Consider the following 26,713-nt stretch of genomic DNA (forward strand, 5'->3'; position numbering starts at 1 on the left):
TATATATTCGCGTAAATGCTACCTGTAGAATTAAACCCCAGAACGGTTTAGCCATTCAACTATCCAACTGTTCTGCTGTGAGTCACTTTGGATAAACGTCCCCTCATTAGTAAAGAAGGATCTAGTTGGCATATTTAGGTCTGTCCTGGTTAGTGGTCTGTGCTCAGTCATGGCTGATTTAGGGTCTGAGTGGAACTTAAGTGGCGCTTGACGCTTCTGCAAAGCTCAGCATCTTAACATAGGCCTACTCCAGAGACGAGCTCGGGTTTCACAAAGACTTCACTTGACCCTTGACTTGGGAATAAATGTTATTTTTTTTGTACTTTTATACTAAATATAAACAATGTTTTTCTTTTTTTTTAACTTACGCTATCGCAAAATGACAATAAACCACAATTACGCACGAGACCAGGCCATTTTTACACAATTTACGTAGTTTTTTCTACGTTCATACCAAACACAGGTATATTCGTATACTGTAACTAAATGTAATTTAGCCTACGTGTATACACTCTCATCTCCCGCAGCTGTGGCGGCTATGCGCAATTAATCTGGTGCCCGTGAGCGATCAAGCACCGGCGTTCATTGTTAGTCATGATGTTGAGCACAATGGTATAATGCATTAGCATAGGGTTACTGCGGTGAAAGAGAGAAAGAGAGGGAGGTACATGGAGTTCGCATTGCTTTAGTTAAAGGCGGATATAAAAGCACCCACTTCTCCTCCCGTGCGCACCGTGCCATTGTCCTTGCGCCTCTGGGAGAGGATCTAATAGCTGCTTATGGAGGGAAGTGACATGAGCGTTATCTCAAGAACCTCTGATTGTTATATTGCCCTCCAGATTGTGTGTTACCAACTGCGGAGACCATTGATTTTGATTTTATTTCAGGTAACACCCCAGTCAGGGAAAGGGTTCAGGGGGCAAGGGATGCATATCTTCCCAACCCCCAAAATATCAAATTGTCAGTTTTACAATAAATATTGTAAAGAAATTGGTTGATTCTCATAGCAATGAATTTTGCAACATTCAGACTGTTATTGAACTAAACTGAATCACAATTGAACTAAATTAAGCTTCATAATGGCACTATTTAGAGCTGTTTTACACCTGAAATTGTAGAAAGAATTGAAAAGAACTTTGCAACATTAATATTGTTATTTTCTTGTTTATTACTATAAAGCTGCTGTAAAACAATCTGTATTGTATAAAGCGCTATACAAATGTGACACGACTTCGCATTAAATATTAGCATAAAGGTTAATAGTCTATAGCCCTAACAAGTCTTTTTTCCTTCCCTTTCCAGACTTTCTCAACCTGAGGCGGAAATATCGCAGACACAACTGTCCAAAGAAACGTTGTCTGCCTCTTCACTCCAGAGTGCCATTCCCTTGAGGTAAGACTTCACTTCACTGGCTATTTATTCCCTTTTATTACTCTAAGGAATGAGTAAATATTGAAAAAGAGCTATCAAAGAGGAGCATCATTAGGAAATCCAAATTCTGACATTCCATGCAAGTATTTGCAGACAAATAATCGCGAAATCCCTCAAATTACTTTTGTGACTCCTTGACAACACACACCAAAACTTGCCTAACAAGTGCATGCACTTAATTTAAGAATACATGAACCTAGCAAATTTAAGAAAAATACATTTACATAACAAAAATATGTTCTAAGAATGTTTTCCGTTCAAGATATCACATTTTTCAATGTTTAAAAATGGTTATGCGAACATTATAGGGACAACATTAAGAGAATGATCCATTTAATCATTTTGCAATTATGGGAATGTTACTTTTGAATGGTCTCTGAATCATCTGAAACTAGTAAGTAGTAATGTTTAAAAAAAAGTTAGACGAACGCCCAACTAAAACTCCATATATTTTGTGCTAATGTTTTGAGAACATTAGTAAAGGCCAGGTAACTTTGAATGAACATTCTAATAATGTTACTGGAAGAATGTTTGTTTATGTTTGTTATCTTTGAGAGAACTGTGTTAGAATCTTCTGAGAATGTTCCCTGTTAGCTGAGCACCACTCCATTGTAATCTCTGGAGAAGGGACGGCCAGATTAATTAACAAACCGGCTGTCGGATCTTCAGTGGCCTTAAGCCACAGCGGAAACAAACAGAGACTTTGGGTAAATACCCTGTACTAAATGAGCTGGGAAATTATTGGATCTTTATAGCCGTGCGACTTTCTCTCGGACCGGGAGTAAACACAAACACTCCACACCCACCCTCACACACAAGAGTGGAAACCTACATAGCCCAAGCAGAGACACACAGACGGACGAGAAAAGCCCTACCCCCGTAAATACAACCCATTTTAACTATCTGCCACACACACTGTAAAACTTGGGTGGGACGGCTAGTAATGCCAGTCCTCAGAAACACCTGGTGGTCATTTCAGTGAAGGGTGTACTACAGTTATGGAATGGTTTACCAATAGAACTGAAAAGATAACAGATCAATATAAAAACTGGTTTAAACAAAATAAATTGTGTGATTATTAATTAATATCTTTTCCCATTCTATTTTTGTGTTTTACAGTTTAGACCGTTTGTTGGTTGTATTTCTTAGACTCTTAGTTAAAGCCTAACCAGGGACAAGTGTTGCAGATTAGCTATTCTGATGTAAAACAAAATAAAATATTCTGAAGAGAAAATACTATTCGAAGAGTATAAAACTACCACACAAAGGGGTCATAAGGTGAAAAAGAGGTGAATATAGTTTGTGTGTGTCATGGCTGCTGATGGGCCTTTTTGTTACTTGAAGAGCAAAACTCAAGGATACCAAGATGCTTCTTACATAAAAATCCTCATTCTCTATTCTCAAAATACTCAACAGTTAAAATTTGTGTTGTTGTTCCGTGTTGAAATGTGTGTGTGATGTGACACTGTATCTGTGGGGACACACATTTACTGTGACAGCCTACCGGAGCCGCCTACTGTTTTCAGACACTCTGGAGAGGTTGTCACCTTTAACCTTTACTCTATGACCCCCACACAATGAGCCAGAGCTAGTCTGGAGTTAACAAAACACACAAACAGATGCACACACACACATATATATATAGGAACAATGTCTAAAAGAAAAGCTGCACAAAGATCACATCAAGAACAATAAATATATATTCCATAGGTCTGAATGATTGTGGATTGAAACTCTGTTTCTGTTTTCTTCAGGTTTCACAACTACTCAACTATCCACAACTATGATGTCTTGTCAAGCCTTAAGAAAACCAAAGACCAGTGATGGATGGGAAATGAGAGAGGAGTTTCATATCAATACTCACTGAGGACTGTTCATTTGCCCGTATACTGTAACCAAGCCATGCTAGTCACTTCTGTAAAGGAAGTGTATTGTTTTATGAATGTTAAGTGAACAAGCCATGGGAACATCAACTGCAACCAAGCATGCTGAAAACTCATCGCTCAATCAGTTTGAGTTTGCCAGAACCATTGTAAATAGTAAGAACTGATTGATATGTGTTTATATGTAAGTTATGCACTTCAAATGTTTTATTATTATCCTGATTAAATAAAAAGTGTATTGTCTTTTCACCTGGGCTTTGTGTGTCACAATCCTTGGGGGAGGTAGGGGGGCAAAGTGAATGAAAAGTGTTATACTGGGATCAATAGACTGCCCGGTTTGACAATTGGTTTTGACAAATTGGTATTGTTCTCGTTTTGACTGACAGAATCTGAAAAAATAAAAACACTGTTCAGAAAGGTCAACATTCCTGATCCCAGATGGTGTATTTTTAGCACGTTTTGCATATGTATTTTCCTTTTCTGTTGACTACTACTCTTAAAAACAGATTAAGAGTAAAAATGTTAAACACTTACCCAAAATTTAACGAAAAAAAGAATGTGATATCATAGAGAGGACCTCTGAAGACCCTCATAACTGTCAACATAAGTGTCTTAAAATATAATTTTTCCTTTTATTAACTGTAAAATGTCAAGACGAGCAACCCTTTGAAATTATTTATATATAAAATAATGATAAAATATACTACCATATGTGACAAAATATCTTGATGTCACACTGAAAGTCCTTTCACTATCATGGAATGTCTAAAAAGTTAAAATGGTAAACTTGAAACTATTTAAAGTATTTAAATTAGTTATGTGTATACTTCCATGCATTTAAAACAAATTTTAATTACTTTTTTTTACTTCGTTACACCACACACATCATTTTTGTTGAACTTTTGTTGAACATGGTATACACGTTTTCCAAAACCATACATAGCTAATATACAAAAAGTATATTTCTAAGAACCTGATGCGTGTTTTAAACAAAATTTCAAATCTATCATCTCATCTTTCTTTATCTTGAAACTTTTTTTAATCATCGAACCATGAGCACATTAAAAACTCGACCAACCTTATTCAATATAATCTGTGGAAATTTTATTCCAAAAAGAAGTTTCAATCATTTTATTCACATTATTTTACATAAAATGACAGTAGTTCACAACATCTGTAGCATCAGGACTAAAAAGGTCACGATTTGAGAACAGCTCCAAAACATACATACCACAAGAAACATCCGTCCGACACATTTCTTACACACAAAAACAGCACTGATCCACAAAGCCAAAAATAAAGTGATGCACTAAAGAAACCAAATTAAGTACTAATTAACTATTGCTGTACCAACGTATTAATGCTCTCACAGACATGAACAAGGAAAACCACAAGTTACATTATAAAGCTTTTAGTTTGATTAGATCTCACTATTCCCAACTCATGAGCATTTTTATAAAAAATTTCTGCAGCAGAGGTTTTTGACTTCCTAATTGCAGCTATTGTCTACTCAGACTTGTCATCATGGAAATGTGAGAGCTTCGTTAGAGAGGTTACCAGGGTTCGTTTCCCCTCCAAAGGCCTTCTGATCAGTGAGCCATGGCTGCCGATGCCAGTCAAGATAGACATGCTCACACACACTCGCACGCAAGGCTTCAAACCACATCATACGCACAAACAGACCTGAGTCACTCTCTCTGTTTGCATGTGTCAGCCTCTGATCTGCTGAGCGGTCAGCGCGAGGATCCTCCTGCTCAGAACACTGTTGTGCTGTTTCAAATAATCAATCAGGTCCGCCTGCTTTTCCACCACATCCTCCAGACTGGAGCCGTCCCTGTGAAATAAACCATAGAACACATGTGCACCTGTCTGACCCATCCACAGCACTTGGGATTGAAATGTGAGTGTGTGTGTTCCTATGAAAACACTAGTCACACAGTTTTGTTTGTTCACTACATTTTACCGCGGATTCATTTACAAACAAGACACAATTCGACGTGGGATTTTCAGAAAGATTGAAACTAAAAGATGATGCTTTGCAGACTATATCGGATCCGACAGTAATGTCGCAACACACAAGTGTGAGTAACTGTTTTATTACGTGATCACTATTGCTTTGTCTATTAAACAGACCGTCGGATGCGAGTATTTATGCGTTTTTAACCTAAATCACTGCAGCGTCTGTCTGTGAAAGATGTAGGCTGTCAAACATGCACAACTATTAACCAATCACAGCAGTGGGCGTTTACTTCCGAGTCTACAATACGCCATACCTATTCAAATGGAGCGTTCTGATGAGGGGGGTCAAAAACAGGACAGAAAATATCCTATTACTTCTAAATTATGTTTTTTGATGTAAATATCTTGATAACATTATAAGTGGACCTCAGAGAACTGTACAAAATTAAAAAAACAAAGGCGTTCATGACCCCTTTAATATTCCAATGGTTCAAGAAAGCCTGCTGTTAAACAAATTTTATGAATATCTATCAACCCGTTTCATTTATTGGACAGATATAATTAAAGTCAAATTTATCAGAAAATATTCTTTAGAACAATGCATCTTTAATCATTAACCAAGCATAGACTGTATATAATAAATGACCCAAACATATATACACATACATATATATATATATATGGGTCTATTACCAATGTACCTGAAGCCTGTCTCTGTATGTCCTTCGCTGGAGCATCCATGAGAGCGTTCTTCTTCAGTCACATCAGGATGTGGCTTCTTGCTATTAAACTTCACCACGTGTACTAAAACACACAGAATACAAGGAGATAAATACACGAAATAACAAGAATGTAGTTTTCTCATTTCTTATCTATAGCCCCCTCTCACTCTTCCTTCTACACAATCATTTCAATATACAGCAAAATGTCTGACAAGAAAATCTAGGATTTTTTTCTCCATTTCAACCTGGAACTAAACTTTTTTTGTTTTGTCATGCATCATTTAATTTACACTCTCGTTCTTATTCCAGCTCCTCCTTTAACATAATAAACAGGGAAAGTTTTACCATTGAAAAATGGCATGCAGAACTGTGCCAGACAGAAATGTTGATGGCTGTGTTGTGTCTGACGGCGCAAGACATGCTTTAACGTAGGATAGGTGTGTGAAGACACACGTTCAGCATGTGTGAGCAGGAGTCACACTCAGCGCGGATATCCTTCACCATAAGGTGTGCTAGTAGACGCGTGGCTAGTGTGTGTTTTGTGAGCTTGTGAACGCAGGGCAACTGTGTGATTTCACACGTCACTTCCCTCCTCTCTCACACCTTTAATGTGCTTTTCAATCAGCAAACTTTCACTCCCTACACTGCAACAGAACAACTAGTTCAAGCCATTCAATCAGAATCTGAATTAAAGACTCTAGAGTGTACAATATGTGCATTGTGTCAAAATATGGCAGATTGGGATAAATAAATAGTGAAAATTGTTAGGATAACTGGAAACCCCACTACCCTTCAAAAGCATTAAAATATTCTAAATTGACAGCAAAAATTTTAAAAGTTTACAAATAAATTCTCATTTTAAATAAATGCTGTTCTTTTAAATTTTCCATTTGTCAAAAATATTAAAATAAATGAATAAAATGAAATAAAAATGTTAAGCAGCACAACTGTTTTCAACATTAAGACATCTTGGGCACCAAATCAGCATGTTAGAATGATTTCTGAAGGCTCATGATTAGAATGATCACACTGAAGACTGGAGTAATAGCTACTGAAAACTTAGCTTTTCCATTACAGGAATAAACTGTATATTATCAAAAAAATACCCAAAAATAAATTGTAATAATATTTCACAATATTACAGTTTTTAAATGTAGCTTTGATCAAATAAAATGCTGCCTCAAGCAAAAGAAAGATCTTTCAAAAGAAAAAAATAAGAAAAAGAAAAAAAACAACCCTAAACTTTTGAACAGTAGTGTAACTAAAGTATTTCTAGTGATGTACTTTTAACACTAAACAAAGCTTTGCCAAAATCTCTTTGTGGCAGGTCGAGTTGCTCAGTGGCCATCTTGTCAATGTCCCCAGGCAACAATTTCTATTCAAGTACATAAAAATGATTTCTAGGCATATACCTACTGCCACTGGTCAATCAAAACGGGTAGTATCGCTCCAAAATTGCGCCACTGTGTTGAGTCATTAGCAATTGCTCTATCTGAGAAAAATCAGAATCTAAAGAATTTGCGAATAAAGCATAATTTACATCCCATGTATTCAAAAGAACAAATTCGTACTTGCAAATGAACAGCAAATGAAATGGAAGTTGTATCCACTTGTGTAGCCAGTTCAGCTTTTTTATTAAATGTAATATTACTTGGTTTACGGTGCATACACAAACTGCTCAAAAGACCTTCAAATTTGGTACCAATTGACAGCAATTGATAGATGCCTTATGTCTTGAGCAACACTATGTCAGTTCTGACTGATCACAAAATGAGCAACATTTGAGATGTTATGAGATGGTACTACGTTTCTGCATTCTAATATTTAAATTATTACATACTTCACCTTAAAAATTAGTAAGATAAGTATAATATGTGGAGCTTAGGAGCATGTATTTTTAAACATATCTGTCAAAAGATAATCTACAAATCAAAGGGGAAAATATCTCAGGGTGTCTAAATACATTCTAATTAAACCATAATCACCAAAAACAGTAACACACATACACAAACACCTCAGCGTTGTTCCAGACCCACACCTGGCCAACCCATCACAAACACACCAATCAGATAAAACTGCTCTTTCTTCAATCACCTGCAGGAAATGGGGGCCAACAGGCCATTGAGTTGGGCAGGAAGGAGATCAGGGAATCCCTCTTTAGAGATAATGCACACCTTTTCTCTCGCACTGAAGTGCCATATAAGCGCAATCTATAATAATAAATTAAGCTCAAGCAGTTATTATTTGAGACAAATGCAGTGTGAATGTGAGTTTAGATATGTAATGCTGGAAGGTTATTAAGGGTAATTTGTCAGTTCTGTCACCACACATCAAGAAAAGCCTTTAAAGAATGTTTTTAAAGAGAAAGAGTGACAGTCTTTCTGATATACGCGTCACATTCCTTATATCTTCGCTAAACAGTAGTGCTTCCCTCCACAAAAGACTACCATAAAAATAAACACCATTACAATAATGGTCAATAATTCATGACATTTGCATTCTAACACAATGTTGCACATAAGTTCAATGCACACAATTGTTTTGCACTTTTGTGCGACATATCCAAGCTCTTAGAACTCAAGCAACTGAAAGACATTTGATTCTAGAACTCTGAAAAATTATGTGCACTTTAAATTCCCCCAAGTATCATATATCTGCATTCCACACTAATGCCATCCTTGAGCACATTTGGACATGACGGGGACTGAGCGCATGTTGTCCGTGCATCGTGGTAAAACAATGCGGGTCCCAATCACCTCCCTCGCCCCCTTTGAAGGGCCCTAAACTTCCTTTGAAGTGCAGAGGCGGCATACGGCCCATACAGAACGCTACATTCATGTTCAAATGAAGAGAGAAAGGCAGAGATACAACATCACAGAGGACACTTCAAAGACCCTGGAGCATGACTCTAACTGCACCTTCCTCTAGGAAGGGGACAGAGAGATGGATATACGGATAGGAGGAGATAAACGGTGGTTAAATGGATAGAGATCACTCGTTAGCACAATAAATGTGTGGCAAATAAAGGGTATTGGATTGAGACCTGGGGTTATTATTTTGGGAATAATCTCACGTGGGAAAGAACAGGAAAGTTTCTTAAATTTGTAGATGTAGCTACATCCACATATAACGTCTACAGCCACTTTTCTTTTTTTATATTTAATATAGCTTACTAAAAATAATATTAACAGCATTATTTGAGTGAAAAGTTTCAGAAAAAATTCTGAATTTGGTCAATTGTATTTGCAGCAGTTCTCAAGAATAATGAACTCTTCTGTTGATCATGTTATTCATAAGATAAGCAAAAACAGAAAAGGTGCAGAGTTTTAAATATTCCTTATTAATTATCACATCACAATGTTTGTATTATTATTATCCTTACCATTATCATTTTTTCCAAATCCTGTTATTTCCAGATTGTGGACCATTTACTCACATACAATACCATTCAAAGTCTAGGGCTGGTAAGATTTTTAAATGTTTTTGAAAGAAGTCTCTTATGCTCTCCAAGGCAAAGCTGAATTCTCAGCAGCCATTACTCCAGTCTTTAGTGTCACACGATCCTTCAGAAATCATTACAATATGCTGATTTGGTGCTAAAGAAACATTTCTTCTTCTGATTATTATTATTATCAATGCTGAAAACAGTTGTGCTGTTTAAAACTTTTGTGGAAACCGTGACACTTTTTTTATTATTATTTGATGAATAAAAAGTTGAAAAGAGCAGCATTTATTTGAAATAATCTTATAACATTATAAATGTACTTACTCTTACAATTTGATCAATTTAATGCATCCTTGCAAGATAAAAGTATTGTTAGTATTAATAATAAAAATGAAAAAAAATCTTACTGACCCCAAACTTTTTAACGATTGTGTATACACATAAAAATACACATCAAAAACATTTACCTTGCCTCATGCATAATTCACTGAGTGATATACGAGACATGAGGTGATATCTGCTGATAGACCTCATTGAGAATGAAGTGAGCGAGTGAGGGTGTGTCTCTATAGATAACATGTAGTCAAGCTTCACTTCACTAATCATCTCTGGAATCCAGGCACTGATACGAGAATGTGTGTAAGTGTGTGTGTGTCAACATTAAAGACAATGCCATGGTGTATTAGGGTGGGGTGGATTCAGGTTGCCTTTGGCAAAGATGAGCCGTGTGTCCATAAGATTCTTACCCCCACATACGGTCTCTCTCTTACACATTCTCTAAAATATTTCCCCTTTTCTCCACCTCTTAGCAAAGAACTATTATTTTATCATATGGAGCACAAAATGCGAGTAAAAGAGGATGAGCTGGACAACGGCTGCCTAGTATGTTTCTAAAGTGGGTAAGGACAGAAGCTTGGGTATTGTAATGCATGTTGGGGGAGGTGTGCATGTACTGTACTTGTGGCAACTATTTCTTGCAATTAGCCATCAAAACGAGTGCATTTTTGTGAGTGGTGGCAGTAGATATTTTCCCAGTCCAGTAACAGAAGTGATTGCAGTTGCATATCATGATAGGCTTTAAGTTGTGATTTAAATTCAGAAACTGAGGTTATTGTCCTCAGTGCCAGTGGTAAATAGTTCCATAGCTTAGGAGCCATGCCAGAAAATGACCTGCCTGCCACCCATTGAAGATAGACAAATCTATGTACAGTAAGAAGGTCACACCATGAGGATCGAAGTGATCGAGACAGTATTTAAGGAGAAAGTAAGTCAGAAAGACAGCAATGAGCAAGACCATTGAGTGGTTTAAAGGATTTTAAACAATATTGTAAATAATGTGCGATGATACAGGCAGCCAGTGTAGGTTAAATAAGATGGGGGTGATATGAGCAGATTGTTTAGAGTGGGCAGAATTTTGAATGTATTATAAGCGAGAAATATAGTGCACTGGCAATCCAGCAAAAACAGCATTACCGTAGATGAGGTGCGATGTAATAAAAGTGTGCACTAATGATTCAGCATCTTTTGGGCTGACATAATAACGTTGGGCTATACGGCGAAGCTGGAGAAATGCAACTTTAGAAAGTTTACTAATGTAAACAACCAGGGTCAGCAAAAGATCAAGAGTAGTGCCCAAACTTCTGACAGTGGCATATGTAAAAATTGTTGTAGCATCTAGGTTAAAGCTGGGAATATTTGTTACATTTTTATTGTTAGATTTGGGAGGCCAGTAATCAAATTTTCGGTTTTGCTCAAATTCAAACTTAGAAAATTGGAATTTAGCCATGTCTTTAACTCATTAACACACATAGATAATGTTGTGGTCTGGTGGGTAGAATCTGAATGGCAAGCAGCATATATTGAAACATAACAGTGATTATGAAAACCCTAACAATGAATTATATGTCAAAAAGGCATAATGTAAATAAAAAATAGTAATGACCCAATAACAGAGCCCTGGGGAACACCCAGTCTGAGTAAAGCAGTGGGGGATTTATAATTGTGCAAAGCAATGTAGTATTGTCTATCTGTAAGATAGGAAGACAACCAGGATAATGCAGCACCTGAGACACCTATCTCCGAAACTAAGGCAATAGAGCAATAACTTGTGACAGACAGTATCAAATGGTCAAGTAATAGGAGAATTGAAAGATTACCCGAGTCACCAGAAAGTAAGAGATCATTGACAACCTTTACTAAAGCAGTTTCAGTACTGTGATGGGAGCAGAAACCAGATTGAAATATGTCAAACTGATCATTAAGAACTAGAAAAGACTGTAGCTGAGTGGCAACAACCTTTTCCAAAATTTTGGAAGCAAATGGTAAATTAGATAATTAGTGAAATTAGTGAATAAGGTTTTTTTAAGAACAGGAATAACAGCAGCAGTTTTGAGTGAAATTGGAACAGTGGCAGAGATAAAGGACACATTTACAAAGTATGAGATAGGAGCAGAAATTATATAAGTAAAGTGTTTCAAAAGGAATTATGGTTGGATTAGTCAAGGTAAAGTTATTCAACATTTGGATAGACTGAGCTTGCTCACAAGTATGTTTACCAAAACATATGATGATGTGAGCTAGGAAATGACCAATGTTTTCTTCAAATACAGAAAAAAAACACATAATTACACTGTCAGAAGGACAAAAAAAATCAATGTCTAAAATAAAAGTGCAAAAACTAGTTTCAAGGCCAGTGGGATATACTTAATGCTATTGGCAGGTGTGGCAAAAAAGATTTCTGGACCCCATGTGTGTGCATATGAATGCATAGAGAAAAAACAGAAGGTTTCGTGTATGATTTTGTGTTATTCACTACACAGAAATGTGATTCAGAATGAACTATGAACAAATCTTGTGTGAGAGTACCTGCATATCTAAGCAAGCATATAACTGTCAGCAGTAGCTCCAGACAGATGATGGCCAACAGAAGATATACAGAAAGATTCTTCACATTTGCATCCAGCAGAGAAGATGGAGCAATTACAATCAGGATCAGTGCATTACCTGCGTAAGGGAGAAAAAAAAGAGATCAATACTGCATTATATTAGCAACAGATATCAATTACTGTTAATCACTAGTTAGAAGTGTAAATAAATAAATAAAAAATAAATCATGATTAGGCTTCTTTACTAAATGATCAATATGTGAATATTTTTCTGCAGCCATTATTCCAGTCTTCAGTCTCACCTGATCTTTCAGAAGTCATTCTAACCTGCTGATTTGGTGCTCTAGAAACATTTAATATTATAATTATCAATGTTGAAAACAGTTGTGCTCTTTAATATTTTTATGGAAAGTGTGATACCTTTTTTAGGATTCTTTGATTAATAGTAAGTGCATAACAGCAGAATTTTTTTTTTTTTTTTTTTGTAAAACAATTTAAAACTCTTTGTCACTTTTGATCTATTTAAAGCAACTTTGCTAATTTCTTTTTTTCTTTAGGGGAAAAAAAAAATCAAATTTCTTATTAGCTTCATAGTAAAAAATAAGTAAAATTTGAATGGTAGTGTAAATGTTACCATATTATAAAATGAGGGGGAAAAAACTATAAACCAGGATTCAGTCATTTAAGTTTGTAAATGAAAGCAATTGTGCATCAGTTATTACATTTACACATTACATACAGTTAAAATAATAGCTTCTGTGCTGCCATCTAGTAGTCACTTGTGAAACATAACAGGTATTTGGACACGTGACTGAGAGAGTACTTCAATTAGCATTAGCAAGTTTTTCATGGAGATTGACATTATGAAGTGGCAAAGAAAGCAAGGAGTGGAATATTAACATAGTGTGAAACATCTTTTCACCTGCAGAGTGAATGAGCAGTGGAAGGCTTTTTATTCCACGGGTCAGTCTGTAGAAGTCCAGATAACCTCTCCGTCTCACTGCGCTATGATGATGCTGGACAAATCTATCATATATGAAGACCATCACCCAGAGCGCAACTTTTCCCAGTAAGATCACAGTCTTGGAGTCGATGCCCTGCAATGCTGCAGTGCACTCATGAGTGTGCTCATCAGATATCCAGCAAAATACTGTGATTACAATGCATAAAACCACATAAACCACCTGCAAACCAGAAACAGAGAAATTACACAAAAAGCACACCGTGAATGTGGTACTTGTGTAGTGTGTGTGCTAGTGTTCATGTACAAAGACTTAATTTAAGGTTAAAGATTCTTAAAAAAAAAGCTTTAAACAAAAATTATGAACAACATGAGGGTGAGTATAACAAAACTGCCATGTTTAAAGTGATTTTTTTCTGTGTGGAGCAACATTTAACACTGCCAATACTTACTATTTTTGTCTTGTTTTTCAATATCTAAAAATGCTTAAGTCATTTTCCTTCTCAAGTAAGTGCAGTGAAAACTGTTGCTATACTCACATGTAAAAATGAGATGACACTCACTGCCCAATGAGTGGGTAATTTCTGAAACTCTCTCTTGATCACTGACTCAAGTGCATCTTGGGAAACCAGTGGCCCATCAATAAGAGGGTCATCGTCAGTGCTTTGTGTAAAATCTACATTTGTGTTATTCTGGCCACAAAAACAAAAGAGACAAATACAGGTTAGATTGTAATAGCATGTACTACAGCCAGAAAGCTGCTTTGCAGGCATTAAATGTTACTTTGAAGTCATGCATTTCAAAGTGCTAATGCATAAACTTTATTAGAGCCTAATAATGACTCACTATTTGACAAATTTTATGTAAAAGGCTCCTTTCACCAGTTAAACGACCTAGGGAATAGCGCCATTATCAAAACATTTGGTGATACATTAGAAACAGAGACCTAAGAGTGACTGAAAGGAGGTTTACAAGTTCAGTGTATATTCTTCTTCTACTACACATATACACACACAAAAACATACAGACAAATAAAAACAACAACAGCAGCACAGACAAACAAGTGTGTTACTTATTAGTACACATAAAAGCAACAGTCTGTCATATCAGGGACATTCGGAAATAGTTGTATTACAGCTGCTCTCGCGACCCTGTTTTCTTACACTAGAAAAACAGCAAAATGTTTATACGCACGCCATAAGCCGATGTACGCTCAGACTCCATCACACTGCCTGAACATTACACATAAAGCCAAAAGGTCCAGATTTAAGGCAAAACGCCCGGACAAACATTTGTAAGTTAGCCTTCCGGGTTGCGGATATTACCACCAATCCTACTACGAGAAAGGGTTGTGTTATGAATATTAATTACGTTACGTGACCCTCGTCATTCAGCCTGGTGGTGATTGGCTCAGGCGATCGACGGGAACAAACACATGTCTCGTGAATATGAACGTAGCACTGACGATTAATGATTTTCCTGTGTGTTTTTAACAGTATTCGTGTCGCTTTGATTGTAAATAACTGAAAAACCAAAACACACAAAAAAACCTAATAAAATTAAAACGCGTGTTTGAGGGGAGGAGTCAATTAGGCCGCCCCGCGCTCAGGTATCGTTTTAAGTTTAGCAGATAATAACGGAATGTAATATATGATGCAGAATTTAACAAGATAACAACTTTTCATTCTGTTCGTGCTTTTAAAAAGCACAAACGCTTTCTGTGTGAACGGTTCGTTTGTTTAGTTTACAGTATTGAGTTGACCTTTATAGTCACTGTTCAGCAATTCTTGATAGTCACAGGCTTCAATATTAACCGTTACTGATTAATAATATTCATGATTTATATTAAACCCGGATCACATGGTCATTATAGGGCACAGCCTAATTAATTGAACTTTATAATGAAAGTCTTTGAACTAGTGATCATAAACTCGCTTTGGATAGAGAAAATATCCCCCCTACACTGTAATGAAATCTGTGAATCTGTACTGTGGTTGCCAGAATTTCACCATAAAAATATGGCTTTTTAAAAAGAAGATATTTTGAAGAATGTGAGTAACCAAACAGTTAATAATCCCCAGTGACTTGCATAGTATTTTTTTCCATTCTTCAAATGATCTTTTATGTTTAAAGAAAGAAATTCATGCAAGCTTGGAACAACTTGAGGGTAAATAAATGATGACAGAACTTTACGTTTCGGGTGAACTATATCCCAAAAACATATCATACAGAGAATTCTAGGAATGTCAATTTAGAGTTTTTCACTGTAGATTTAATGATTTTTAAAATTATGTTTTTTAAATTAAGCATTAATTAAGATCTTTAATTTTCCTCATAGGTGTCATTTGTGTGTGGGACATGTCCTCATCACATTTTGACAAAGTGTTTTGGCAAATTTTGTCCCATTCTTTGAAAGTCAATGAAATTGTGCAGAAGGCTTACACAATGCAAAGAAAAATCTCCAGTCCATTGTTCTTCATAATTTCATTCATATATGTCGCACAGAATAACATTTGTGCCAACTAGACAGACCTGCTCTATAAATCGTGTCCCATACATTTTGAGATTTATAAACAATAACGCAGCAGATTCTGTTAAGCACACAAACATACCATATTCACTTTTAAATTATGCCCCATTTTTTCTTTGTAAAATTATAATAATAAATAAATAAATAAAACACTTTTTCTATTTAAAATCCAATAAATAGAGCCAGATTAGTGTCAGTTTGGTATTATTATTTCAGTCCAATCTGAACACAGAGAAAGCATTTTTTTTAAACTCATACTATCATCCATCATTTTTTTTCTTCATCGTGGCTGATTTGTGGATTGTATCCCTTCAAAAAAAAAAAAAAAAAATTCCAGTTCGTTTTATTTCCTATCACAAAAGTCACCACATCTTGTACTATTTAGGTAAAGTTAAATTTTTTTTTTTAAATGCCAATGATTTTCCTAAAATAAACATCACTAAATCTCATCTCAATATATTTATGGTTATACTCTTTTTAATTGTGACTTTTCATCTAAACTTCAACTTTTGTGAGATTTATTTCACCTTTTGGAGTGGCCAAAAGTAAGAGAGAAAGGGAGATTTTACATTTTTAAATATTTTTATTATAAAATTCTAAGCATCATCATTATTTGAATGGAATACTTTCATGTAAATTCATAACAGTAATAAACTATGAGATTATTTCAGTTACAAAAACTGGCTTAAAATACTTCATAAAATTAAACAGTGTAATTCAAATGTATAAATTTACATAGATCATTTGCCTTTAATAAAACAAATTTTACCTTTAAATTAAAAAAAAATTATATTAAGAACTAAATAGTGCTAGAAACTTGGAACTGCTTTGGCCATACAACTAAGTATATGCTACTTCAGGCACAAGTCTACTTGTGCATGTGCATATAGTGTATACAAATCATTAATATTAATATTAATTTGGTCAGGCTGGCAGACGAAGGCTCGAAGGCTCGTCTGAGCTCTCTGATCCTGATGTGGTGGGCTTGAGGTTTCTGCTGCCTTCACAGTGTCCCCATTAGTTGAAATCGTTTCACAGAAATGCAAAGCTTCCTGATTCTATCATTACCATTTCATAGTCAAACTGTCGAAAGTCGGGAAAAAAAACATCCATACATACATGCGTACACACATACATACAAAAAAAAACGCTGTTATAATAAAATATAGTAGTTTGCGTAAAATAAAATACTGATTAAAATGTTTTTTGTTTTTTTTCTTTTGCAGGGTACTACAGTAATCATGGCAGCAGACTTACCATCAGTTGGCTTGAAACCAAAGGGCTCTGCAACAAAGTGTGGTTTGGGATCAGCTGGCTCTGGGTCCGGCTCTGAGTCCTCTTGTAGAGGCACAAATGGCTCAACTCTGGTCTTGCAGCAGCAGCAGAAGGAGGACCACTTTAAGGCCTTCCATGTTTTCTTGAAGAATGAAGAGATCCCTTTCATCATCTTGTTCCTCAAACTGGTATGTTTTTCTAAAACAACAAAAATCATTCAGTTAATAGATTTGTTCAAAAAGACTGAGTCATCCTCATATGCTAGTATACTGTGCTTGTATTTACCATCTACATAAATGTCCCAGGTTCCAATGTGATTTCAGTCTCACCTGTGCTGTTCTCTGCAGTATCTACAGGAGGCGCCTCTTTGTCACTCTGCGCCTCCAGGCTCATTGAAGGCCCTGTTGGGTACATGTTCCTGCAATCTGAACATGCACAGGTTTCTCTAGCAGGACCATTCTGCCAAGCACCACTTCGTTCCTCAGTGGAGGATATGTCGGTGCTAATACTTAACAGATCCAGGCTTCTGTCAGTTCCACCTTCACCTATGAAGAGGTTGTTGGTGCTGTTAAAGCTCCATTCACCCAGCCTATAGATCGGTTTTCTTCTCTGGATGGAGAACGGGCCACAAACGATCACACAACAGCCATCTTCGGATGTGTCGCTGCTAAGGCTGCACTCATCTAGGCAATCAGCATCTTCTGTCTAATTGCAACAGGTTACAAAACAGAGTTAGTATTATGAGCATGTTGAAGCATGTAAGATCTCAGTATCACATTTTTAAGGTTTAAGAATCTACAATCTATAAATTAATCATCAACAGATGTTTTCATCAAGACACAACTTGTTTGAGTACCTGTTTGCCATTAGATGAAGGGATTTCCTCATTCACTGTGCCAAAGCCTCCTGATGCAGCAATTCTCATTTCATAGCCAAACTTGTCAGATTCTGAAAAACACACATGCACAAACAATGCTTTAATCATTTTTTTGTGTACAACAAGACAAAAATACAGATTTAAAGGGGTCATGAATTGAGAAATCAAAATTCCCCTGATCTTTTGACACATAAGAGGTCGTTGTTCTATAAAAACATCCTGTAAGTTCCAGAACTCAAAACTTGTTAGTCTAAAAACAGCATATATTGAAGCCGATCTGCCAAAACGACAGGTTGGGGAATGTACCACTTTATGAAGTAATAGTATGGCTAAAAACCACCTCCGCAGAAGAAGATCAACGCCTGCTTCTACATCACTGCCTGTTTAGCACCGCCCACCGATTCTCACACATAGTGTAAATAACGAGAGAGACAAACACAGGTCTACGTATAAACCAAACTATAAAGATGGCTCCGAAGACAACAAGATTCTGTGCAGTGCCAAGCTGTGGAAAAACACAACCTTTGATTCGCCTTTCTTCTGATCCTAACATTAGGAAAGAGTAAATTAACTTTATTTTTAATGAAGATCCAGATCAGTCAGAGTTGATCAGTGAGAACTTGGTCCTTTGATCACTTCATTTTACAGCGGATTCGTTTACAAACAAGGTACAATTCGACGTGGGATTTTCAGAAAGATTGAAACTAAAAGGCGATGCTTTGCAGACTATATTGGATCCGACAGTAAAGTCGCAACACACAAGTGTGAGTAACTGTTTGAGTTATGTGGTCATTATTTCTTTTTCTGTTATTAAAGATTATTTGATATGTACTGAGGATTTATGCATTTAAACTTAAATCACAGCAGCATCCATCTGTGTAGGATGTAGGCTGTCAAACATACACAACTGTTAGCCAATCATAGCAGTGGGTGTTTACTTCTGAGTCTACAATTCGCCACGCCTATTCAAACAGAGTGCAATGAGGGGGGTCAAAAACAGGACAGAATATAGCCTATTCTAAATTATGATGATTTTGATGTAAAAATCTTGATAACATTATAAGTGGCCCTTAGAAAACAGTACAAAATAATAAAAAGGCAGTTCAATGCCCCTTTAAAATTTTGTTTTTGCAGGGTACCATAGTAATACTAGCAGCACACTCACCATCAGTTGGTTTGAAACAAGAGGGCTCTGCAGGACATGATGAATCTGCACCGTCTGGCTCTGTGACTTCTGGTGAACAGAGTGAAGGATGCTTTTTAGCCTTCCATGCCCTCTTGAAGAATGAACAGATCCTGTTCTTCACTTTCTTCCTTAGACTGATATGGTTTTCTAAAATGAAGAAGCATTCACTTAATTGATTTGTTCAAAAAGACATTCAAGCACATTACCCCTCAGAATTTTGAGCTAAATAGACTTTGAATTCAGCTTGCAACAGACAAAAAATATATATATTTTAAATTTAATAAAGATGTTCTGTGATTATTGTAGTAGGCACAAAATGAATATAGCTCCAAAGTTGCCCCAGAGTTTTTGCATAAGCTACAGGTGGTTGGGGGAATCGGTACAGAGCCTCACACATGATATGCAGGGGGAAAAAATTAAGATAAAAAAATATATAAAATTGGATTGTTTTCCTATAAAGAATCAAATAGTTCTGCTGTTTTCCATACATGAAAATGGTAGGCGATCAATAGTGCCCCCTCAAAAAAATGTCATGATGCTCCTGGTATGTTGGTTGCAGACTCGCAATGCTTTGGCTTTGTTGGTAAACTATTTTAATTGGCCATGTTTCTGATTATTATCCGTGCTGAAAACAGTTGTGCTGCCCAATATTTTTGTGGAAACCGTGATACATTTTCTAAAAAACAACTCAACAGGTTATATTGTGTTTACATTTAATTTACTCTAACTTCTTGTGACTGACAGTAAAAAACAATATCACATGAGCGCAGTGCTTTTGTTTTAAACATCAGCACAGTTGTAACTAGGCCTACATGCATTTATTTAAAATTGCATCTAGATAAGCAAAATATGCAACAATGTAAAGGAATCTTAAATATGAGACAGCGAGACTGTTGTTGGGGTCTTTCTACTCAAGTGCTTCTAGATACTTGTTATACTGTAGTGCAGATCTACATTTCCAAATTTCCAATGTGATTTCAATCTTACCTGCACTGTTGTCCACAGAGTCTACAGATGACACTCCTATAGATGTAGACTCTATAGAAGACGCTTCTTTGTCACTATGGACATCCATGCTAACCGAAGGCCCTGCTGCTTCTATAGAATTGGAGGATGTATGGGGGGGATTGAGGGATGTGTTGCACATTGGAGGATGGTGGACGATTAGGGTTTCACAAGAGGACATGCTGCTAATGCTCAGCAAACCCAGACTATCATCACATCCTCTGTTATGCATTAACATTCTGCCGCAACACATTTGCGAATTCTGCCTACTGACAAATGATCCCTCGTCGGAGTGCGATTCAAAGCTGACCACACTCGCCTCAATTTCATCTTCAGATGTGGCACTGCTAAGACTAGACTCCTCTATGTAATCGTTACCATCTATCTCATCATAGACATTGATAGTGCCTAGATTGAACACATCCAGCCTATTGAAACATTCTAACTCAGTGGATAATGTGTCTCTCCTGGACCCATGAAGGCCATCAGGGACACCTTCTTCACTCTCAGCTACACTGAACTCGGATGATGTCACTGACATGATGTCCAGCAGAGCAGTCAAATCTGAAAACACTATCTGTAGACTGTGAAAATACTTTGTGTATGTATGTACTTATTGTAGAATACTGTCACACGCTAGACTTCACACTATAACTTATTAACTGCAAGTCGTTTTGAAATAAAGCGTCAGCCAAATGCATAAATAAATGTAAATATCAACTTGCTCCCGGTGTCTGATACTGAAATAAAGCACTGTGACGTAATGGAATGTTAATTAGCTGAAATTCAAATAATGCGAAACTTAAAATACGCGCAGTTCGAGTAAGGCGCGAGCATTAATTATAATATTACATATATATATATTTTGCATTTTATTTTCATAAAAGAGTATCTTCAACTATGGGAAGAGAGGGGTTTTTGGTGGAATTAGCATAACGTGTTAAAATATAGCTATCATGATTTTTATACAAATTACGATTGCCGGTCAATTTTATTTCCATTACTAGCAGCCATTCTATCCTAATAAAGTGTTGCCAATAGCCTACTGTAGGCTAGGCCTACTTGTCTACGAACAACATGCTCGATTTATCAAATGCTTAGTCTGATGTATGAGAAACTTGGGGGAAAGTCATTAATAATCTCTGTAAAATTCGGCAAAGAATAAGACACTTTTTAAAAATGTGTTAAATGAAGGGATTCTAAGTCAGCACCAAAGATTCTCATAGTAGCCTATAGTACGAGTTTTGATCTTCCCTTTGTTCCACACGCTTATCTCCGCGATCATAGGAACGGATAGATAGATGCATAGACATAAATAAATACTTGATTTATTAAGTCTTATTGGATAGACGCAGGAGTTTTCTTCGCCGCTGGGTGTCGCTGCTTGAGCAGGTACGCGTGTGAATATCAGCCGAGGAAACGGTAATGATGGCGGCGACCTGTTCGTGGGATCCATGTGAAGAAACAGGGCAGGACGCTCTTATTGGTAACTTTTTAATATCCAAAACATGATAGATATACTAAAATGCATTTTTGGCGTTATTCGTCCATGCTAATTGATTATTCTTACATTTCATCTTTGTGTTTAACCCACGTGGAGTTCACGTCCTGCTCGCGTGTAAACCATAAACAATGTATGGTTAAAGTTAAATAGTTTGTAGGTTAAAATAGTCTTGAATCGTTGTCGGTTGTTTGCTGTTGGGTCATTTCCTTATTTTAAACCTAATTCTTGTCATTGTAGTTAAATTTTCTAATGGACACGTGAAAAAAGCAGAAGAGCTGGACTTCAAACTCTTCAAACACTCAGATGGTATCAATCCCAGAAAGAAAACCCGACGCATTGTGGTAAAACGGCTTATGTAGATGGAAAAGTTTTTGTTTTGGGGTCTTTGTAATGGTTAAGAAAGTAAATGTGGTGTTGAGAAATATTTCATGTTCCCTTGTTAGGTTGCAGAATCAGACAGGCTTCCCTATGTTGGGAGCAATTTTGGGTCTGGATCATTACAGTGTAATAATCTGTGCAGGTGAAGTTATCAAGCTTTATGAATATTGACTAGTTAAACAACATTTCTCTGTCTCTGATTAATGGGATTGTAATTGTTATTAACAGGTATTTTGTGGGAGTACTTGACAAGAGAACTATGAAAATGAAAGTTCATAATGCTCAGCTGTTCAATATGCTTCCTGTTATACCAGGTAAATATGGTACATCTGTAATATTTTTTTCAGGGCTCCTCAGGTCATGGAAGTATCAGAAACTTTGAAAATGGTTGTTTCTCTGCTCTTGAAAAGTCATTGACTATAATAATAATAATCTATCAAATCAGAGAAAGTTATGGAAATGTATTAGTTATAATGTTTGCAAACTCCTTGTTTTATGGTCATGGCTCCTCTGTAATCTTTAATCCCTTTATGTTCAACAGTAATGTCTACAAACGAAATAGTCCACAACAGAGACCGGAGCCATGTGCATTATGACTTGTTAGGTTAGACTGGATGTCAACGAAAGAGAAGTTCATTGTTGAGTCTGTGTTTGTATCTTTAGGTGAATCAGCAGTAAATGAAAACACAAAGCAAGCTGATACATACAGAGAAAAGGTGAGTAACTGATAAAAAAAAATAAAAAAAAAAATAATTATATAATTTATGTATGGGTCAATGTCCAAGGTAAACAAAAAGGAAAGGTTTAGATTAAAATGCATGTGCCAAGTTCTTAGAAATGTATTCTTTGTATTCATGCTGGTTGAAAAACATTTAGACCATTATCAAGGTAAAAAGTACTCTTTGTAAATATGAATGTATCAAATATTATTATTATATCTTTGGGGGAGTCACAAGACATTTTACATGAACTAACCTTGCCTTATTGTTTCTGAAATACTAACATTGGCATGAAAGTTATTATTGAAATGAAGTTGTGATTGTATTTCTTCCCTGTTGTTAAGTGTTTCTAAGTAAAACGGCTTCTTGAAAAAGAAAAAAGGGACTTGATTTTGTCCTTCAGGAATTGGCTGGAATATTGAATCACCGGTACATACATCAACAGAGAATAAATGTTGTTTCAAATCTTTAATGATGTGCACAGATAAATCATTTATAATAAAAAATTACATTGTTTTCATGGCCACTTTAAGGTACTTGTTCTTGATACTGAAATTTGATGATCCGCAAAGGTCGTCTCTATGATACTTCCTGTTTTATATATATATATATATATAACATGACTGATTTGATGCACTAAAATTTTAATTATTAAAATTACAAAAAGGAAAAAAAAAAATAATATGCCAAACTACCTAAAGTTAAATAATTGTACATTTTTGAAATTTAAGGTTTTTGCTTCATTATAAGGACAATTGAATCCCCCTCAGAGACTTTTGTTTTTTTTGAGCCCCCAAAATATCAAAATGAACTTAAGAAATTAAAAATCACATAGAACAATCCTAGAAGAGGATTTATGTGTAAATTGTTTTTTTATGTATATTTGAATAAATCATTGGTGTGTATTCTGTGTCTGATCACAGGTGGATGCTCTTATTGAAGCTTTTGGGACGACTAAACAGAAGCGTGCTCTGAGCTCCAGGAGACTCAACGAAGTGGGCAACGAGACTCTTCAGCAGGCTGTGGCACTGGCTGCTACCAATGTCATAAACCAGAAAGGAGTGGAAGGTAAGTAGCTATGAGTTTTCAAAATTTCTATGAATAAAATGTACATTAAAACGTATTGTTGACATTGGCTCTTCGATCCTGTCTCTAAGCTCTGCGTAATGAAGTGGTTGAAACTGAGGCTCAGACAGATACAGCCCTCTTCCTCCCTTCATGCAACACTGAGGCAGATAAAGCAGAAGATGTGTACCCCTTTGACCAACGTATCCTTTTTTTTGTTCTCTATATGCTTCTCCATGTTTTATCACGCCGCTCCACAGCGTTTTTTTGTGTCAAGATCCTTAACTTCCTTCTAGTTTTGTCTCCAAATGAGTTTGATTCTCTGAAGGATGTTGGAGAAAAGATGGCAGCGCTGACCCCTGAAGAACTGCAGAAGATGAGAGCTGAGAACTGGTATGGAGAACATCATGCATTTGACAAGTGTTTTTTTTGTAATTATAAATACTAATTATAACGTGCATATACCATTCAAAAGTTTTTGGTTGGTAAGAAATTTTTATTTACATGTATTTGAATATGTATCTTATATTTTAAATGAGTATCTTATGCTTACCAAGGCTGCATTTGTTTGATTGAAAATACAGTAATATTGTGAAATATTATTACAGTTTAATTTAACTGTTGTCTATTTAAATATATTTTAAATTGTAACTTATTCCTGTGATAAAACTACATTTTCATTACTTTAGTCTTCAGTTTCACATGATCCTTCAGTAACCATTCTAATAGGCTGATTTTGTGCCTCAGGAGCAGATTTTATTTATTTATATATATATATATAATATACATACATACATACATACACACACTACCGCTCAAAAGTTTGGGATCAGTAAGACTTGTAATGTATATATATATATATATATATAATATAATATACATACATGTACGTACATACACACACACTACAGCTCAAAAGTTTGGGATCAGTAAGACTTGTAATGTTTTTTTTAAAGAAGTCTCTTCTGCTCAAGGCTGCATTTATCTAGATTTACTAGATCATCTAGATTGTGCTTCCAATTTTGATCAATGTAATAATTTACTTGCTTAATAAAAATATTAATTTGTCATATTTTCACAAATATTCATAAATTATTAATAAAAATATTTCTGATGCCATATATAAATTATAAAAACGATGTCATTACAGTTATTTTTTCCATGATCTTTTAGGATCACCATTAATCTGGAAATATTAGCAAACAAAATAGTTTTCCAGCCCTGCAAAAGTCCTGCAAAAAATAATTGTGCTTAAGTTTAATTCACTTAAGATTTTATTCATTTTCAAAATTCTTGGAAATGGCTGGAAAGGCATAAAAATGAATTGGTTTTCAGGTTTGGAAAGTCTGCTGGAAGCCATTTTGGCTCCAGATCAGTTCTAAATTCTTATTTTTATACATCCAGTTGTGTTCTCTAGTCCACAGACTGTTCTTAGACATCTTGAATTACTTCCCAAAGAGGATGCAGCTCGTGACAGACAGTCTCGATGTGCCTGGTACCTGTCCTTCCTTATCAAAGCCTCGCTACAGAAACGTCTCTCCTTCAAATGTGAGTGTAAAAGAAACAAAGAATTCATTACTGTGTCTCTGCAACTAGTTCAGCTCATTTTATATGGCCATTGTCGTTTTTTTAAAGAGCACCTATTATGCAAAATTCACTTTTAAATGTTGTTTGAACACAAATGTGTTGGCAGTGTGTGTACACAACCACCCTATAATGATACAAATCCATTTAAAAAAACGAATTTGTTTTTACTGTCATTTGCAGTTGGTATTGAGGATGAATGTCCCAGAATCATTATCCAAAATGTGCTGAAGAATTTCACAGTGGAGAGTTTCCACCATGGCAGGTGTGTACTTTCCTAACTACGCACAGTCCTGCAGCCTATTCTGACTTCATTTTGTGCCGCCTTTTTTTTTTTAACTCTCAATTATAATTGCAAAGATATTATTTAAACTGAGCTGGATGTTGACATCACTCCATAATAGGTGCCCTTTAAACATTTAAAAAAACGGATTTGTTTTTACTGTCATTTGCAGTTGGTATTGAGGATGAATGTCCCAGAATCATTATCCAAAATGTGCTGAAGAATTTCACAGTGGAGAGTTTCCACCATGGCAGGTGTGTATTTTCCTAACTACGCACAGTCCTGCAGCCTATTCTGACTTCATTTTTTGCCGCCTTTTTTTTTTTTAACTCTCAATTATAATTGCAAAGATATTATTTAAACTGAGCTGGATGTTGACATCACTGAATTCAATGATGAACTGTCTTTAACTGAAAAATGAGTGTTTACTATTGTCATTTTGCATTATTGACACTATTTTCCTAATTAATGCTGTTCAGTTGCTTTGTCACAATCTGTATTGTTAAAAGCGCTATATAAATAAAGGTGACTTGACTTGACTTGACAAATTTCAGACAATTACATATATAAATGCAAGTTTTGCCTGTCTCAACAGCCTCAGGAGCACTGTGTCTTCGTCCATGCGTATTAAAATGGTTGCTCACTGTTTGGCTTTACTGCTGCACATGGGTGATCAGACGGCTAACCTTACACTCCTACACAGAGACATGGGCATCAGTGATGCCAAGTAAGTCAAATGTATTATTATACACCTTAATTGTGGAACTAGATATTCAGTTTGTTTTCTCTTTCTTGTGGTGGTCTAAAACGGTGATTCTCAATAAGTATTACAATTATTTAAATATATTAAAGTATTCTTGGCAACACTTTACAAGGTTCTATTAGTTTACTTTAATGTATTATCTAACAATGCCCATTTATTTTGCAGTTGTAATGCTTTGGAAATATTTTTTATTATTAATTTTTATTGTTAGTAATTAACAAATAGAACCTTATTCATTGATAGGCCTATTGAATCAGT

The 26,713-nt window shown here is 35.8% G+C and overlaps 2 protein-coding genes and 1 long non-coding RNA gene across 3 annotated transcripts in view; 2 read left to right on the top strand and 1 right to left on the bottom strand.

The window, feature by feature from the left end:
• LOC107551565 (uncharacterized) overlaps positions 1–3,499 on the top strand; it is a 6,007-nt gene extending 2,508 nt beyond the window's left edge. The window contains exons 2-3 of the long non-coding RNA XR_001604779.1: positions 1,303–1,392; positions 3,186–3,499. This is a non-coding gene — a long non-coding RNA (uncharacterized lncRNA). The remainder of the gene's footprint in view (positions 1–1,302; positions 1,393–3,185) is intronic.
• Positions 3,500–4,413: 914 nt separating this feature from the next.
• On the bottom strand, positions 4,414–14,627 carry LOC107551580 (transmembrane protein 192-like). The gene is made up of 6 exons (XM_016233233.1): positions 14,481–14,627; positions 13,826–13,978; positions 13,248–13,509; positions 12,306–12,443; positions 5,975–6,077; positions 4,414–5,148 (listed from the first exon to the last, which is right to left on the bottom strand). Exons 1-6 carry the CDS (start codon positions 14,508–14,510, stop codon positions 5,025–5,027), a joined length of 810 nt encoding a protein of 269 aa, XP_016088719.1. The 5' UTR covers positions 14,511–14,627; the 3' UTR covers positions 4,414–5,024.
• Positions 14,628–21,522: 6,895 nt separating this feature from the next.
• Positions 21,523–26,442, top strand: polr1e (RNA polymerase I subunit E). The gene is made up of 11 exons (XM_016233207.1): positions 21,523–21,645; positions 21,901–22,004; positions 22,107–22,183; positions 22,270–22,355; positions 22,705–22,757; positions 23,684–23,828; positions 23,918–24,028; positions 24,122–24,218; positions 25,243–25,373; positions 25,593–25,674; positions 26,288–26,442. The coding sequence occupies exons 1-11, from the start codon at positions 21,585–21,587 to the stop codon at positions 26,421–26,423; spliced, it is 1,083 nt and encodes a 360-aa protein (XP_016088693.1). The 5' UTR covers positions 21,523–21,584; the 3' UTR covers positions 26,424–26,442.
• Positions 26,443–26,713: the final 271 nt, after the last annotated feature.

The sequence above is a fragment of the Sinocyclocheilus grahami genome, unplaced genomic scaffold, assembly GCF_001515645.1.
Source record: "Sinocyclocheilus grahami isolate Dianchi unplaced genomic scaffold, SAMN03320097.WGS_v1.1 scaffold427.1, whole genome shotgun sequence".
In the NCBI taxonomy this organism is placed as follows: Eukaryota; Metazoa; Chordata; class Actinopteri; order Cypriniformes; family Cyprinidae; genus Sinocyclocheilus; species Sinocyclocheilus grahami.